Source organism: Hemitrygon akajei, chromosome 5 (assembly GCF_048418815.1).
Source record: "Hemitrygon akajei chromosome 5, sHemAka1.3, whole genome shotgun sequence".
NCBI classification, from domain to species: Eukaryota; Metazoa; Chordata; class Chondrichthyes; order Myliobatiformes; family Dasyatidae; genus Hemitrygon; species Hemitrygon akajei.
Window position 1 is genome coordinate 173100165 of NC_133128.1, and position 14956 is coordinate 173115120.

Genomic DNA, 14956 nt, shown 5'->3' on the forward strand with positions numbered 1-14956 from the left:
CAAATTTGCTAATGTTACTTTTAATCCCTTCATCTAAATCATTAATGTATATTGTAAATAGCTGCGGTCCCAGCACAGAGCCCTGCGGTACCCATAAAACCATAGAACATTACAGCACAGAAACAGGCCTTTTGGCCCTTCTTGGCTGTGCCACACCATTTTCTGCTAGTCCCACTGACCTGCACCCGGGCCATATCCCTCCAAACCCCTCTCATCCATATACCTGTCCAAGTTTTTCTTAAATGTCAAAAATGAGCCCACATTCATCACTTCATCTGGCAGCTCATTCCACACTGCCACCACTCTCTGCGTGAAGAAGCCCCCCCCAATATTCCCTTTAAACTTTTCCCCTTTCACCCTTAACCCATGACCTCTGGTTTTTTTCTCCCCTAGCCTCAGTGGAAAAAGCCTGCCTGCATTCACTCTATCTATACCCATCATAATTTTATATACCTCTATCAAGTCTCCCCTCATTCTTCTATGCTCCAGGGAATAAAGTCCTAACCTATTCAACCTTTCTCTGTAAGTCAGTTTCTCAAGTCCCGGTAACATCCTTGTAAACCTTCTCTGCACTTTCAACCTTATTAATATCCTTCCTGTAATTAGGTGACCAAAACTGCACACAATATTCCAAATTTGGTCTCACCAATGTCTTATACAACCTCACCATTACATTCCAACTCTTATACTCAATACTTTGATTTATAAAGGCCAATGTACCAAAAGCTCTCTTTACGACCCTATCCACCTGTGACACCACTTTTAGGGAATTATGTATTTGTACTCCCAGATCCCTCTGTTCTACTGCACTCCTCAGTGTCCTACCATTTACCTTGTATGTTCTACCTTGGTTTGACCTTCCGAAGTGCAATACCTCACACTTGTCCGCATTAAACTCCACCTGCCATTTTTCAGCCCATTTCTCCAACTGGTCCAAATCCCTCTGCAAGCTTTGAAAACCTTCCTCACTGTCCACTACACCTCCAATCTTTGTATCATCAGCAAATTTGCTGATCCAATTTACCACATTATCATCCAGATCATTGATATAGATGACAAATAACAATGGACCCAGCACTGATCCCTGTGGCGCACCACTAGTCACAGGCCTCCACTCAAGAGTAGCAATCGTCCACTACCACTCTCTGACTTCTCCCATTGAGCCAATGTCTAATCCAATTTATTACCTCTCCATGTATACCTTGCAACTGAATCTTCCTAACTAACCTCCCATGCGGGACCTTGTCAAAGGCCTTACTAAAGTCCATGTATACAACATCCACTGCATTCCCTTCATCCACTTTCCTGGTAACTTCCTCAAAAAACTCTAATAGATTGGTTAAACATGACCTATCACGCACAAAGCCATGCTGACTTTTTCTAATAAGTCCCTGTCTATCCAAATACTTGTAGATCCTATCTCTTAGTATTCCTTCCAATAATGTACCTACTACCGATGTCAAACTTACCGGCCTATAATTTCCTGGCTTACGTTTTTGAGCCTTTTTTAAACAACAGAACTACATGAACTATCCTCCAATCCTCTGGCACCTGACCCGTTGATATCGACATTGTAAATATTTCTGCTATTTCAACACTAGTCTCCTTCAAGGTCCGAGGAAATACCTTGTCAGGTCCTGGGGATTTATCTACTCTGATTTGCTTCAAGACAGCAAGCACCTCCTCCTCCTCTTTAATCTGTATAAGTTCCATGACCTCCCTACTTGTTTGCCTTGTTTCTATAGACTCCATTCCAGTTTCCTTAGTAAATACAGATGCAAAAAACCCATTTAATATCTCTCCCATTTCTTTTGGCTCCGTACATAGCCGACCACTCTGATCTTCAAGAGGACCAATTTTATCCCTTACTATCCTTTTGCTCTTAACATACCTGTAGAAGCTCATAGGATTATCCTTCACCTTTACTGCCAAAGCAACCTCAATGTCTTCTTTTAGCTTTCCTGATTTCTTTCTTAAGTATTTTCTTACTCTTTTTATACTCCTCAAACATCTTATTTCCTCCCTGTTCCTATACATGTTATACATCTCTCTCTTCTTCTTCATCAGAGTTCCAATATCCCTCGAGAACCAAGGTTCCTTATTCTTATTCATTTTACCTTTAACCCTGACAGGAACATACAAACTCTGCACTCTCAAAATTTCTCCTTTGAAGGCCTCCCAATTACCAATCACATTCTTGCCAGAGAACGACCTGTCCCAATCTACATCTTTCAGATCCTTTCTAATTTCTTCAAATTTGGTCTTTTTCCAGTTTAGTACTTCAACCCGAGGACCAGATCTATCTTTATCCATGATCAAGTTGAAACTAATGACGTTATGATCACTAGAACCAAAGTGCTCTCCCACAAACACTTCCATCACCTGTCCTAACTCGTTTCCTAATAGGAGATCTAATATTGCATCCTCCCTAGTTGGTACATCTATATATTGATTTAGAAAACTTTCCTGAACACATTTCACAAACTCTAACCCATCTAGACCTTTAAACGTATGGGTGTCCCAATCAATGTGTGGAAATTTAAAATCCCCTACAATCACAACTTTCTGTCTGTTATCTCTCTGCAGATTTGCTCCTCCAATTCTCGCTGACTATTGGGTGGTCTATAATACAACCCCATTAATGTGGTCATACCTTTCCTGTTTCTCAGCTCCACCCATATGGCCTCAGTAGACAAGCCCTCTAATCTGTCCTGCCGAAGCACTGCTGTAATATTTTCCCTGACTAGCAAAGCCACCCCCCACCCTTCATCCCTCTGCCTCTATCACGTCTGAAACACTGGAACCCTGGAACATTGAGCTGCCAGTCCTGTCCCTCCTGTAGCCAAGTTTCAGTAATGGCTATGATGTCATAATTCCACGTGTCACTCCAGGCCCTCAGCCCGTCTGCCTTTCCCACAATACTCCTTGCATTGAAATATACACACCTCAGAAGATTATTACCACCACACACAACCTTACGATATGTGACTTTACATGAATTACTAACATCATTTACTTTTACCCCCGTTCCACTATCTACTCTGGCACTCTGGTTCCCATCCCCCTGCATATCTAGTTTAAACCCTCCCCAATAACACTAGCAAACCTCCCTGCAAGTATATTGGTCCCCCTGTAGTTCAGGTGCAACCCATCTCTCTTGTACAGGTCCCACCTGCCCCAAAAGAGGTCCCAATGATCTAGAAATCTGAAACCCTGCCCCCTACACCAGTTTATCAGCCACGTGTTCATCTGCCACAGCATCCCACTCTTACCCTCACTGGCACGTGGCACAGGCAGCAATCCGGAGATTACTACCCTTGAGGTCCTTTTTTTCAATTTCCTACCAAGCTCTCTGTACTCACTCTTCAGGACCTCCTGACTCTTTCTACCTATGTCATTGGTACCGATGTGTACCACGACAGCCGGCTGATATCTCTCCCACTTTAGAATACTGTGCACACGATCAGAGACATCCCTGACCCTGGCACCCGGGAGGCAATAAACCATCCAGGAGTCTCTGTCACGACCACAGAATCTCCTGTCTGTACCTCTGACTATGGAGTCCCCTATCACTACCGCTCTCCTCTTCTTCCTCCCTCCCTTCTGCTCAGCAGAACCAGACTCAGTACCAGAGATCTGGCTGCAGCAGCTTGTTCCAGGTAAGCCATCCCCACCAACAGTATCCAAATCGGTATACCTGTTTTGGAGGGGAATGGCCACAGGGGAACCCTGCACTACCTGCCCTTTCCCCTTCCCTCACCTGACGGTAACCCAGTTACCTGTGCCCTGTTTCTTAGGTGTAACTATCTCCCGGAAGCTACTATCTATAAACTGTTCAGTCTCCCGAATGATCCGGAGGTCATCCAGCTCCAGCTCCCTAACGCAGTTTATTAGGAGCTGCAGCTGGATGCACTTCTTGCAGGTATCGTTGTCAGGGACACCGGATGTCTCCCTGACTTCCCACATCCTGCAAGAGGAGCATTGCAACATCCTGCCTGGCGTATTCTCTAGTCTGAACAAAAAAAAAAGGAAAACAGAAACTTACTGGAACCTACCCTCGCCTCTGCCTGTTTCTCGCCGAAGCCTTCCCACTCTGACTCAGTCCACTCCGATGATAGCCGCTGTATATGGCGGTCTTTCTTTTAAACCTAGGCGCGCTGCGTCACACGCTTGCGCAGTCTAGCTTCTTTTCCGCACTAGTCACTGCCTGCCATTCTGAAAAGGACCCGTTAAGCCAACCAATTTTCTATCCATGTTATTACCCTACCCCCAATACCATGTGCTCTAATTTTACCCACTAATCTCCTATGTGGGACCTTATCAAAGGCTTTCTGAAAGTTCAGGTACATTAGATCCACTGGCTCTCCCTTGTCCATTTTCATAGTTACATCCTCAAAAAATTCCAGAAGATTAGTCAAGCATGATTTCCCTTTCGTAAATCCATGCTGACTCGGACCGATCCTGCTATCCAAATGTGCCACTATTTCATCTTTTATAATTGACTCCAGCATCTTCCCTACCACTGATGTCAGGCTAACTGGTCTATAATTCCCTTTTTTCTCTCTCCCTCCTTTCTTAAAAAGTGGGATAACATTAGCTATCCTCCAATCCTCAGGAACTGATCCTGAATCTACAGAATATTGGAAAATGATTACTAATGCGTCTATGATTTCTAGACCCACCTCCTTAAGTACCCTGGGATGCAGACCATCAGGCCCTGGGGATTTATCAGCCTTCAGTCCCATCAGTCTACCCAACACCATTTTCTGCCTAATGTGAATTTCAATTGTTTGGCAACAATAAAGAAAGTAATTAATTAATCAATCAATCAATCAATCAATTACATGATAGATAGATAAATAGAGTGATTGATAAATAAATAAAGGGAGGGAAGGAAGGAAGAAATAAAGTGATAAATGAATGAATGAATGATCCCACTCTCAGGTTGGAGGAGAAACACTTCATATTCTGCTGGGTAGCCTTCAACTTGATTGCATGAACATCAATTTCTCCAACTTCCAATAGTTCCCCTCACCCACAGCTTCACCTATCACCTTCTAGCTTGGACTACTTCCCCTCTCACCACCTTCTTATTCTGACTTCTTCCCCTTCCTTTCCAGTTCTGATGAATGGTCTCAACCCCGAAACATCAGTTTGTGCATTCATTTCCATTCATGCTGTCTAACCTGTTGAGTTCCTCTAGCATTTTGTATGCGTTACAATGGATTACATCTATAGTTCAGAGATTAGGTAAGAAAAACAGAAAAAGATCATCTTCTCCTCATCATGCCCTGTAATTATAAGAGTCTGGCTTTTATCGGCACTGAGTTACCTGATCAGTCATAGGACTGACTGAGTTTCCTAACTGGCTTTGGCACCAAAAGTAAAATGGAGAAAGCCAGTATTAATGTGAAATGAAACCATTTAACACAAAATTGTAATTCGGTACAATTTAAAGGATAAACAGAATTGCTACACAAGATCTAAAGGAAAATAATATGACCCAAGGATAATCTTGAGGCAAAAAATATTCTTTCATTGTTGAGAGCTCTAGTTTTGTATAAAATATTTACTATTAGCAACAGACAGTACATGGTCATCATTAGGTATAAAGCTTTTATGGACTAAGCACCCAAAGCATTTAAAACAAATTTCAATTTTAAAGAACTTTTCAAAACAATTTTCACCCCAAAATACCTTCTTTATCTTCTTCTTTCTGTACTTGTACTGGTTCTGGTTCAACTACTTGCTTGGGTACAATTTCCTCCTCCTCCTCTTCTGCTGAAACATAACAATCATGAAATTCAATACTGTAGCCCTTCAGACATCCTGAAACACCTCATCTCCCATTACATTGTTTTGATATTGTCCTGAAGTTTTCATATTAAATGTGCCTTTTCTGAAGTTAATATCATGTAAATTTTGATTATCTCAAGAAATATTTCTAAGATCATTATTAAAAATGGAGAAAGATAAATTGCAACTGTCTGAAGAGCTACATGATTACTCATAATCTTCAGGCCATCAATGTCAAGGCAATGAACTATCTAATAGCTTCATTCTATCTTGAAAATGGCATGACAATCACTTCATTTGACGTTTCTATTGTCAGATGTACTGACACTTAGCAGCTTTTTATCTTGTTCACAGCTTATTAGCTGTAAGTCAAATAGATTTGAAAATTGGGAAAAAGTATGTTTCACCATACACTTGGACTCCATTTAAGATATGTAAAAAACACCAAAGAAGCCAATCTGAATATGTTCAATTTTCTGATGGTACCGTAAGTTAAAATACTTCAGAATTTCAAACATGGCTTTTGAACTTCTATCATTTTATCATTCTATAGACATGAGTTATCATTGCAGCATCATAAACAAATACAATAGGAAAGAAGTACAGATAAGAGGAAAGAGAAAATTGTCAGAAGAAAAATATGTCAAACAACATGCACATTGACAATCCTTATCCTTCCAGAATCTGAATCAGTTTTATTACTACTGATATAAATGGTGTGGGGTTTTTTCGGTAGCAACAAAAACTTAAAATTGCTATATATTATAAAAAAATACATAAAACTAACAAGGTAGTGTTCATGGATGATTCAGAAATATGACAGCAGAGGGCAAAAAGCTGTTATTAAATCGTTGAGTATGGGGCTTCAGGCTCTTGTACCTCTTCCCTCATGTTAATAACAAGAAGAGGCCATCTCCTAAATGCCGAGTGACCCTTGTAATGGATGCCACCTCCTTGAGGGATTGTCTCTTGAAGATGGGCTCGATGGTGTGGAGGGTGGCACTCGTAATGGAGCTGGATCCAGTCATTTCAGTATTGGGATAAAAGCACTTATTGCCAGGTAATGCTTTATTTAACAATATTCAACAAGCCTTTTGAAACTCTTCAAAAATTCTGCATACAGCTGTTCGGATAACAGAAATTCTACCTTATAGAATTTACAAATCTTACCGAAAAATTTGAAACATTGTAAAATTCAGCTTTGAGGAGTGTTTTAAACACAAATTTTATGTATTATCAATTTACATTTCTCGGCACGAGCAAATGACACAGATTCATACTGAGGAAAGTAATGAAAAGTACCTTTCCCTATGAATATAGCACCTAGCCATCAGCCCCACCCCCCCAGCCAACCCAATAATACTGGGGTTGACAGACTGAGCAAAGATTTTCCAGATGTGCGGTATCTTCCAGAACCTCAATATTTCTCTGTTCTTATATTCTGCTTTATTAGATTTCTTAAAACCTTTTATATCAAAATCAACAAGCAGAAGCTTCAGCTCTCAGTTAGACAGTCAAACATTACCTCTCATTTAATATAAAATAAGGTATAAGCACATGATAACGTTTAATGCTTTAAACAACAGCCCTCTACCCATACTCAGGATTAAGCCTCGTGACCTAGTTCTGATTTATACTAACCAAATGAAAGCAGATCATGGACTCTTGTATGTTGTAGAACATCAGGGGCAGCTTTTACTCTTTATAAAATGGTGTTCCAGGATTCAACTTACAATTTAAAAAAATAATAATTTTATCACCAATAAGGAGACTTTCTAGTAGGGTTTTCCTTCTGAACAGCACATTCTACTTAATTGTGTTCTGGACCTGATGTTCTAAAAAGAACTCAGTTAATTGATTGCAAAGAAATCTGGTTGATAAAACAAGTTCTAGTTTTATTAGAAAAGGCAATAACTAGGTCAATTTAAAATAGCAAAAATTGGAGAAGAAACCATTGTCAAACAATACAAGGTAAAAATTTGCATCGGCTATCCATAATTAAAACAATCTGCTTTCCATCTCAAATTTCCACATGGTTCTCTCAAGCAAACTCCACAGAATGAAATAAAAGTATTCGATCATTCAATGGGAAAAGGGGTGAAAGCTTGTCGTAATGCTGCCATTTCTTTGACCAACTGCCACAGAAGTATCCTATCACTTTATTCAATTCTCTTGAGATCTTGGTCTTTGATATCAGAGTCCTTCAGTTGAAGTCTGCTTCTAATTCGGGAGTCCAAAGACTCTTTTAGTACTGTTCCTGCTTTGGTGTTCCAGGAATACTGGCACTTAACTGGAAATCCACAGAACACAGCATCCATGTCAAACTTTCTTCAATGTGATTACAAAATGCCTCAGGGCCTGCTAAAGCATGCAACTTCTCAAAATTTACCATGATCGCTTGGTAGATTTAAAGGAATTAAATCTGAACCAAAACGAATGAATCCCTCTACTAATATTGTCTTAGTAATCCCTTGCAAATGTGTGTAATGCAAAACATTCTTAGTGACACTGGGAATATATAACCTCTTATTAAGAGCTGCAATTCTTGTGTTGATAATATTCTCATAACACTGATAAAGAATTTTAGAATTTGCAACAAGCCAAAATGAAGCTATAATTTCACAAGCACAATTTGGAAGCAAAAGTTTTCCATTTGTTGCTTTTATTGTCCTTGATCGTGGGAATTATGGAACTGATTGCATTGTTAAGCAATAAGCAAGCAGAAGATGAGTCTCTATTGGACAATCTTGATAAACATATAATCCACATGACCAAAGTTTATTATTATTAAAATTTAGTTCTACTTTTGCCATCCTCCTTCTGTTGCCTTGATTCATGTGGTTTAAATTTCAAATTCCACACTAGTTCATTACATGTTTCTCATTGCTCCTACCTCCTAGAAGGTTTCCTATACTTAAAGAAACTGAATACAAAGATTTTTGGAAGCTATTGGTTTGACAAGTCAGTTTATTTACTGAGGGCTACATGAAATGAGTTGGTCAAAGAATAGGAACCAGCTGCCCAAATCAGGTCTCAGCAGCTAGTCCAGATGACTAGACAACAAAGAACAGATGGTACTACTGAGATTATGTTCTCCAGTACAAAGTGGCACTGGGATGGCACAAAATTTTCTGCCTGACTGCCTCCAATCACATTTTCTCCAACAGCAAGACTGTAATTACTGGCCCACCAGGGGAGTTAAAGGCAACTATTCAGGCTGAAGACTGAATAAAATACATCATGAAGGCTACAACAGCTGCCAAGCCACACTAACACAAATGTGTTTGTTATAAGGATTTTTGTGTCCTTACAACAAACACATTTATGCAGACAATAAATGTAATTAAGCCACCCCCAGAGTTTAGAAAAATAGTGGTGAAATGCACACTACGGTATTAACTTTTGCTTTATAAAAATGATAATCGTATGTGTAAATTTAGCAGTAAATATAAATTGAATTTGCCTACCATTCTGACAAGTTTACAGAAATGGGTTGATAACATGAACAATTTCAATATCCTGCAGATATGCTCATACTTGCAACCAAATTGGAAAGTTAAAATTTTTCCTTTCAAGGGCTTCAATCAGCTGCAAAGGAAAACAGTAATCACTGCCTTTTGAGCAAGCACTGCTGCATTTGTCAGCCCTTTCTCTGAGAATGTAGCCAGAGCAATCAACCTGCAATCCATTCAGAAAGAAAAAACAATCTGAAAACACAGGGTATAATACACCTGCCAGAGAAAATGGCCATTTCAGGAGAAGCTAGTGATCTGCATGACCCCACTGAGGAGGCGGTGGTGCAGAGGGGAAGAAATGCTTAAAAAGAATTCATAGTGATTCCAATCTCTCATACACTGACACTTCCGTACAAAGTGTACCAATTATAGCTTTTGTGCTACTTAAAAATGAAAGCTTTTTTTTCAAAAATAATCACACTGAGACACAGAAGACGCACATCCTTTCACAGAAATCACTTATACACTGAACAATCTATTAATCTGAAAGCAGTCTGTCATAGTAGGGGTCCAAAGCTGTTCAAGCACAAAACTAGAAACGCGACACCAAAGATTAAAATAATCTCTGCAGGTGTGCTTGCCACCCCATGTCACTTTGTTGACAGCTTTACATAAAATCAAAGCCAAAACCTTAACATTACATAATTTTAAAATGAACATTTTCTCAAGACCAGAAACTCTATACTATAATAACTATATTTTACATCACATGGAATCATCTTAAAGTGGAAATACAGATACATTTATTGAAAAATAATATATACACAGAGACAGAATGATTACCTTAAGTCAATATTACCCTGTAATAGTGGTATCTCTGTTGAAACTGACCAGTGACACTTCAAAATTTCTGTACACATCATCATAAAGTATCTGTTTCTAATAATAGAATACATATTTGAAATTACATAAAACAGAGCCAATTTAATTCTGAAGTTAATCTGAAAGAGAAAGTTATTTTATTATTATAAGAGATCTGAAAGGACAACAATCATAAAATGGAAGAACACATAACTGTGAATGATTTGTTGAACAAACAACCAAAAATACTATTTTCAGTAGTGCACATTGTATACAGTAAAGTTACTGGAAAAAAATCTTTAAAAAACTTAAAATGCTGTAAATCTGAAATTAAAAAAGTGCTGGGAAAACTCAGCATGCCTGAACAATATCTGTGGAAAGAACAGAGATATTGTTTCAGGTCAGAGACACCTGTTGGGGGTTTCCAGCATTTTCTGTTTTTATGGCAAGTTTGTTTTTCTGTGCTAACTTGACACATGAAACACTAATGACTACAGCACAGGGAATTCTAAAGCACATTAGGCCACTTTCAGAGAACACTTTAGCAAGGTCTTTGACAAGCTCAGTCATGGCAGACTAGTCTGGAAGGTCAGATTGCATGGGATCTAGGGGGAAGATAGCAAACTGGATTCATAATTGGCTCAGGGGTTGATGGTTGAGGGTTGTTCTTGGATTAGAGGCCTATGTCTAGTGCTGTGCCATGTAGCTGGTACTGAGAACTTTGCTATTTGGATGTGAATATACAAGACATAGTTACTAAGTCTATGAATACTAAAATAGGTGGTGGTATAGATTGTGTAGACTGAAATGAGGAAAATAATTTTTTGACTCCAAAAATTGGAGAGCTTTGGAACTCATGATCTGAAGTGGTGGTAGAGGTAGAAACACCACTCACATTTTAATACTACTGGATGTGATCTGCAGTGCAATGGATCACAAGCTGTAGGAAGGGATTTCCTCTTTTAGTACCAGCACAGAAACATCAGGTCAAATGGGTCAATTTTGCTGTGAAATTCCTGGGTTGAAAGATCAGATTTCATAGGGTTGAAATCTGATCTTTCAATTACTGACCAATTACCTGAACAAATTCTGAAATCCTAATATTGGCAAAGGCGACATTTGTAATCCTGAGTTTTGGTTAAAAAAATAGAGATATGAAACAGCAGCAGGCAATGAACGACGGTTATTCACTCTGGTGTCTAATGCTATGCCACATATAAATGATCTGGATGTGGTTAGTAAGTTTTCAAATAGATGGTGTTGCAGACAGTGTACAGTTACGTTCCCCAGTAACCGGGTAATTTTCCAGCAAAGATAGATGGATCTACCGAAGCCTGATGCTACTATTTTCAAACGTTTTTATTTATAAAGGGGCACAAACGTATGGTTAATACAAAACATTCAGATCATATACGTCGTCACAACTCAATCTAAAGCACAGGTATAGTAATAATCAATCAGAAATAAGCTCTATCGTTGTCTAGGGGTAATGTAGATATATATTGTTTACTGGATATTTAAAAGTCTTTTTGCGGTCACTGCAGTTCCACCCGCTGCCGTTGTCGTGGTGTCGCGTTGGTGCACTTTTGTTAGAAAGAGAGAGAGAGAATGAAACATTTACCCGACAGGTTTTCCAACCTGTAGGAGGTAGTCGGAAGTCTCGTTGGGGAATGGACTCTCATCTGTGGCTTCCCCTGTAGCTAGGCCGTTCTTCCGTGGTGAGGTCGCCAATCCCAGGCAAGGAAAGGACGCACACGAATCCCACCACCGGCTGTCGCTCTCAAAACGCGGTCGCAGGAATTCTCGCGTATCTTCTGGTGCGTCTGGCGCCCCGCCTCGGCAGCCCACCTTTTATCTGGACTGGCAGGGTTGTAGATGTCCATCAGGGTGGGGGGCGAGGCAATCCTTCCCCCATCACCCACCTCACATTGCCCTGAAATTTTGCACGTAGGCCAGTTCCTTATCCCACAAAGGTGTCTCCCAAGACAATGGCTATGTCCGAGGTTTTTGTCTTGTTGAGCGACCAGCCCACTTTGCCCGAGGGCTTTACACGTGGTCTTCATGAGACAATAGTCAAAGAGTCGCTTTATTCTGCTTCCCGGGGGAACGTGGTCTTCAGCACGTCTCCCTCTCTCTCTTGGGTCATTTGACCCCCCCTTGACTAGGGCTCTTGCGAATCTCACAAAGGAGGGGGCTGGGGTCATAACAGTACAATGTATGAAAAATTGCAGGAGGATCTCAAACAGCTTAGTATGTGGACTGAGGATTGGCAAATATTTTCCGATCCAGACAAATGTGAGGTACTTGCAATTTGGGAAAACAAACCAGGATAGGAATTATACAATGAATGGTAGGGCCCCAGGAGTGCTTTAGAACACAGGGACCGAGGAGTCCAAGTGCAAAGATGGCTGAAAGAAGCATCGCAGGCAGATAGGGTAGTAAAGAAGGCATTTGGCATGCTGGCCTTCATCAATCAGGGCACTGAGTACAGGAGCTGGGAACTTATGTTGCAGTTAAATGGGATGCTAGTGAAGTATTGGAGTATTGTGTACAGTTTTAGTTGCCTTCTCATGGGAAAGATGTTATTAAACTAGAAAGAGTGTTGAAAAGATTTACTAGGATGGTGCCTTGGGAGCCTGAGTTACAAGAAGAGGTTGTGTAGATTAGGACTTTATTCCCTTTAATTTGAGACTGGAGGGAAGGGGTGACCTGACAGAGATACAGAAGATTTTGAGGGTGAAAGCCCACAGTGTTTTCCCCAGGAATGGGGTGCAATAAACGAGAGGACATGGTTTTAAGATCAGAGGCAATAGATTTAAAAGGAAAATCAGGAGCAGCTTCTTCAAGCAAAAGGTGGTGCCTATTTTGAATGAAATAGTGGTTGAGGTGGACAACTGCAACAGTTAAAAGAAACCTAGACAAGTACCTGGAGAAGAGAGTTTGAGGGTTATGGAAAAGGTGGTCCGAAGAGCCTTTTTCCGTGCGATAGACACTATGACTGTAATCCAAATAGGAAGCAGATTGCAAGGGGTCAAAATAATACTGAAAACTGTAAGAGGCTCAAGAAATTTTAACTTTCAAGCTTTTTCACCAGTCAAAAATCTACTGGAGGAACTCAGCAGGTCAAACATTATCTGCAGGAAGAAAGGAATTATTAACATTTTGAGTCAAAACCCAGCATCAAGAGAGAGTGGAGAGGTGAGATAAACAGGATAATGAGGAAAAGGGGAGTGGCGGAAAAGGAGTGTGAGATGATTGGTGGATTGAAAAGGGGAGTTTGATAACAGGCAGGTTGTGTCAGTTAGGGGAGGGGAGCCGAGGTAGAGTTGGAAAATAGCAGCAGGTGAATAACAAATTGAGGCAAATAAAGAGAGGAATGTGGAAAAAGGAAAAGCAGATGGAGCAAGGTAGGGGGAATGGAATGTGAGACTGGAAGCAGCCGTTGGAAGGAAATAAACAGTGACACAAAGGGCTAAAAGTGCTGAACTCTGATAAGGTGCTGAGAATGGAAACCATTCTGAGAGATGTGAACGGCAGATGGAACCAGTTGAAAGGGTGGGGCAACTGTAGGTGAACAGTACGTACGTAGTGGGTGGATGGAAACAGGAAAGGGACAGGACAAAGATGGATGAAGTGGGGTTGGTGAGTCATGAGGTAAAGACAACAAAAAACGAGAGGACTGCAGGAGGATCAAAGGGTGGGGCGACAGTGGAGGGGGATAAGTAAAAAAAAAACATACCAGAGAAGAAAGTTACCTAGAAATGAAAAAATAACTCAACATTCATGCAGTTGGGGTGTAGACTATTCAAGTGGAATATGAGGTGCTGTTCCTCCAGCTTGGACCACATCCTGGCAGTAGAGAAGGCTAAGGATGGTCACAGCAGTGAGAGATTGGGAAAGGGAATTTAAATGACATGCAATGGAGCTCAAGCTGGGCAGTGTGATTCCAATTGTTAGTGCTCTGCGGAACTGATGCACAGTTTGCACTTGATCTCAAAGATGTGGAGGAGGCCACAGGAGCACTGAATGGAGTAGTTGAGGTTGGAGGAGGTGCATATGAACCTCTGTCTCACCTGGAATGGCTGTTTAAGCAACCTGGAAGGTGGAGGGGAGGACAAGGGTTAGATTTACAGCAATGGCAAAGGTAAGTGACATGGTTCAGTGAGGGATGAGAACCAGAGTCATGGAAATTGATGTAGCTGGTGATGTGGGTCTCATTGCAGTTAATAGCAGTGAAGAATGATATCATGGTTCATAGGGTGAAAGGTAAGGACAAGGGATATATCTCTATTCTGTCTGGGAAGAGGCGTGGTGAGAAAAGTATGAGAAACAAAGATGATGCAAGAGCGGGCTCCGTCAACCACAGCACAGGGAAGCCATAATTCTTGGAAAAGCAAAAACAAAACAAAAACTATTGATGATATAATGAGATATATTGTCAATAGTTTTACTGGTGTTAAGAGAAAATTGAATGTACTTAGGTATATTTTTGACAGTATTTCTATAGTCACTATTCATATGCAAATGCTGTGCCAAGTAATGAAATAATTTTATTTTACTTTTTTAAAAATCTAATTCCATTCTTTTGGTTTTGTTATTCAATCCCTTAACAAATTCTATTTTCTAGTTTCTAATCACAGAAGAGGTGTTTAATTTCAGAACCATGCAGACAGCCATTTTTTAAACTTCCATTTTGTACGCTAACTTTCAAATTAAAACATTACAAAATTGCAAATATTCAAATTCTGTTTTGAGAGCTTTCAGTAATTAGCTATGATAATCAGTTCAACATTAATATTGGTTGCTGCTGAATATTCACAATTTCGGTCTTTTGTATAGAAAAG

The 14956-nt window shown here is 40.2% G+C and overlaps 1 protein-coding gene across 8 annotated transcripts in view; it reads right to left on the reverse strand.

Moving 5' to 3' along the window:
- LOC140728471 (cytoplasmic dynein 1 intermediate chain 2-like) overlaps positions 1-14956 on the reverse strand; it is a 106748-nt gene that overhangs the window by 36306 nt on the left and 55486 nt on the right. For 5 of the 8 annotated variants that reach the window (XM_073047234.1, XM_073047231.1, XM_073047236.1 and 2 more), the window contains one exon: positions 5698-5781. In XM_073047234.1, coding sequence (XP_072903335.1) covers positions 5698-5781 — 84 coding nt within the window. The remainder of the gene's footprint in view (positions 1-5697; positions 5782-14956) is intronic. The other 3 variants (XM_073047237.1, XM_073047233.1, XM_073047235.1) reach the window with 1 other exon arrangement.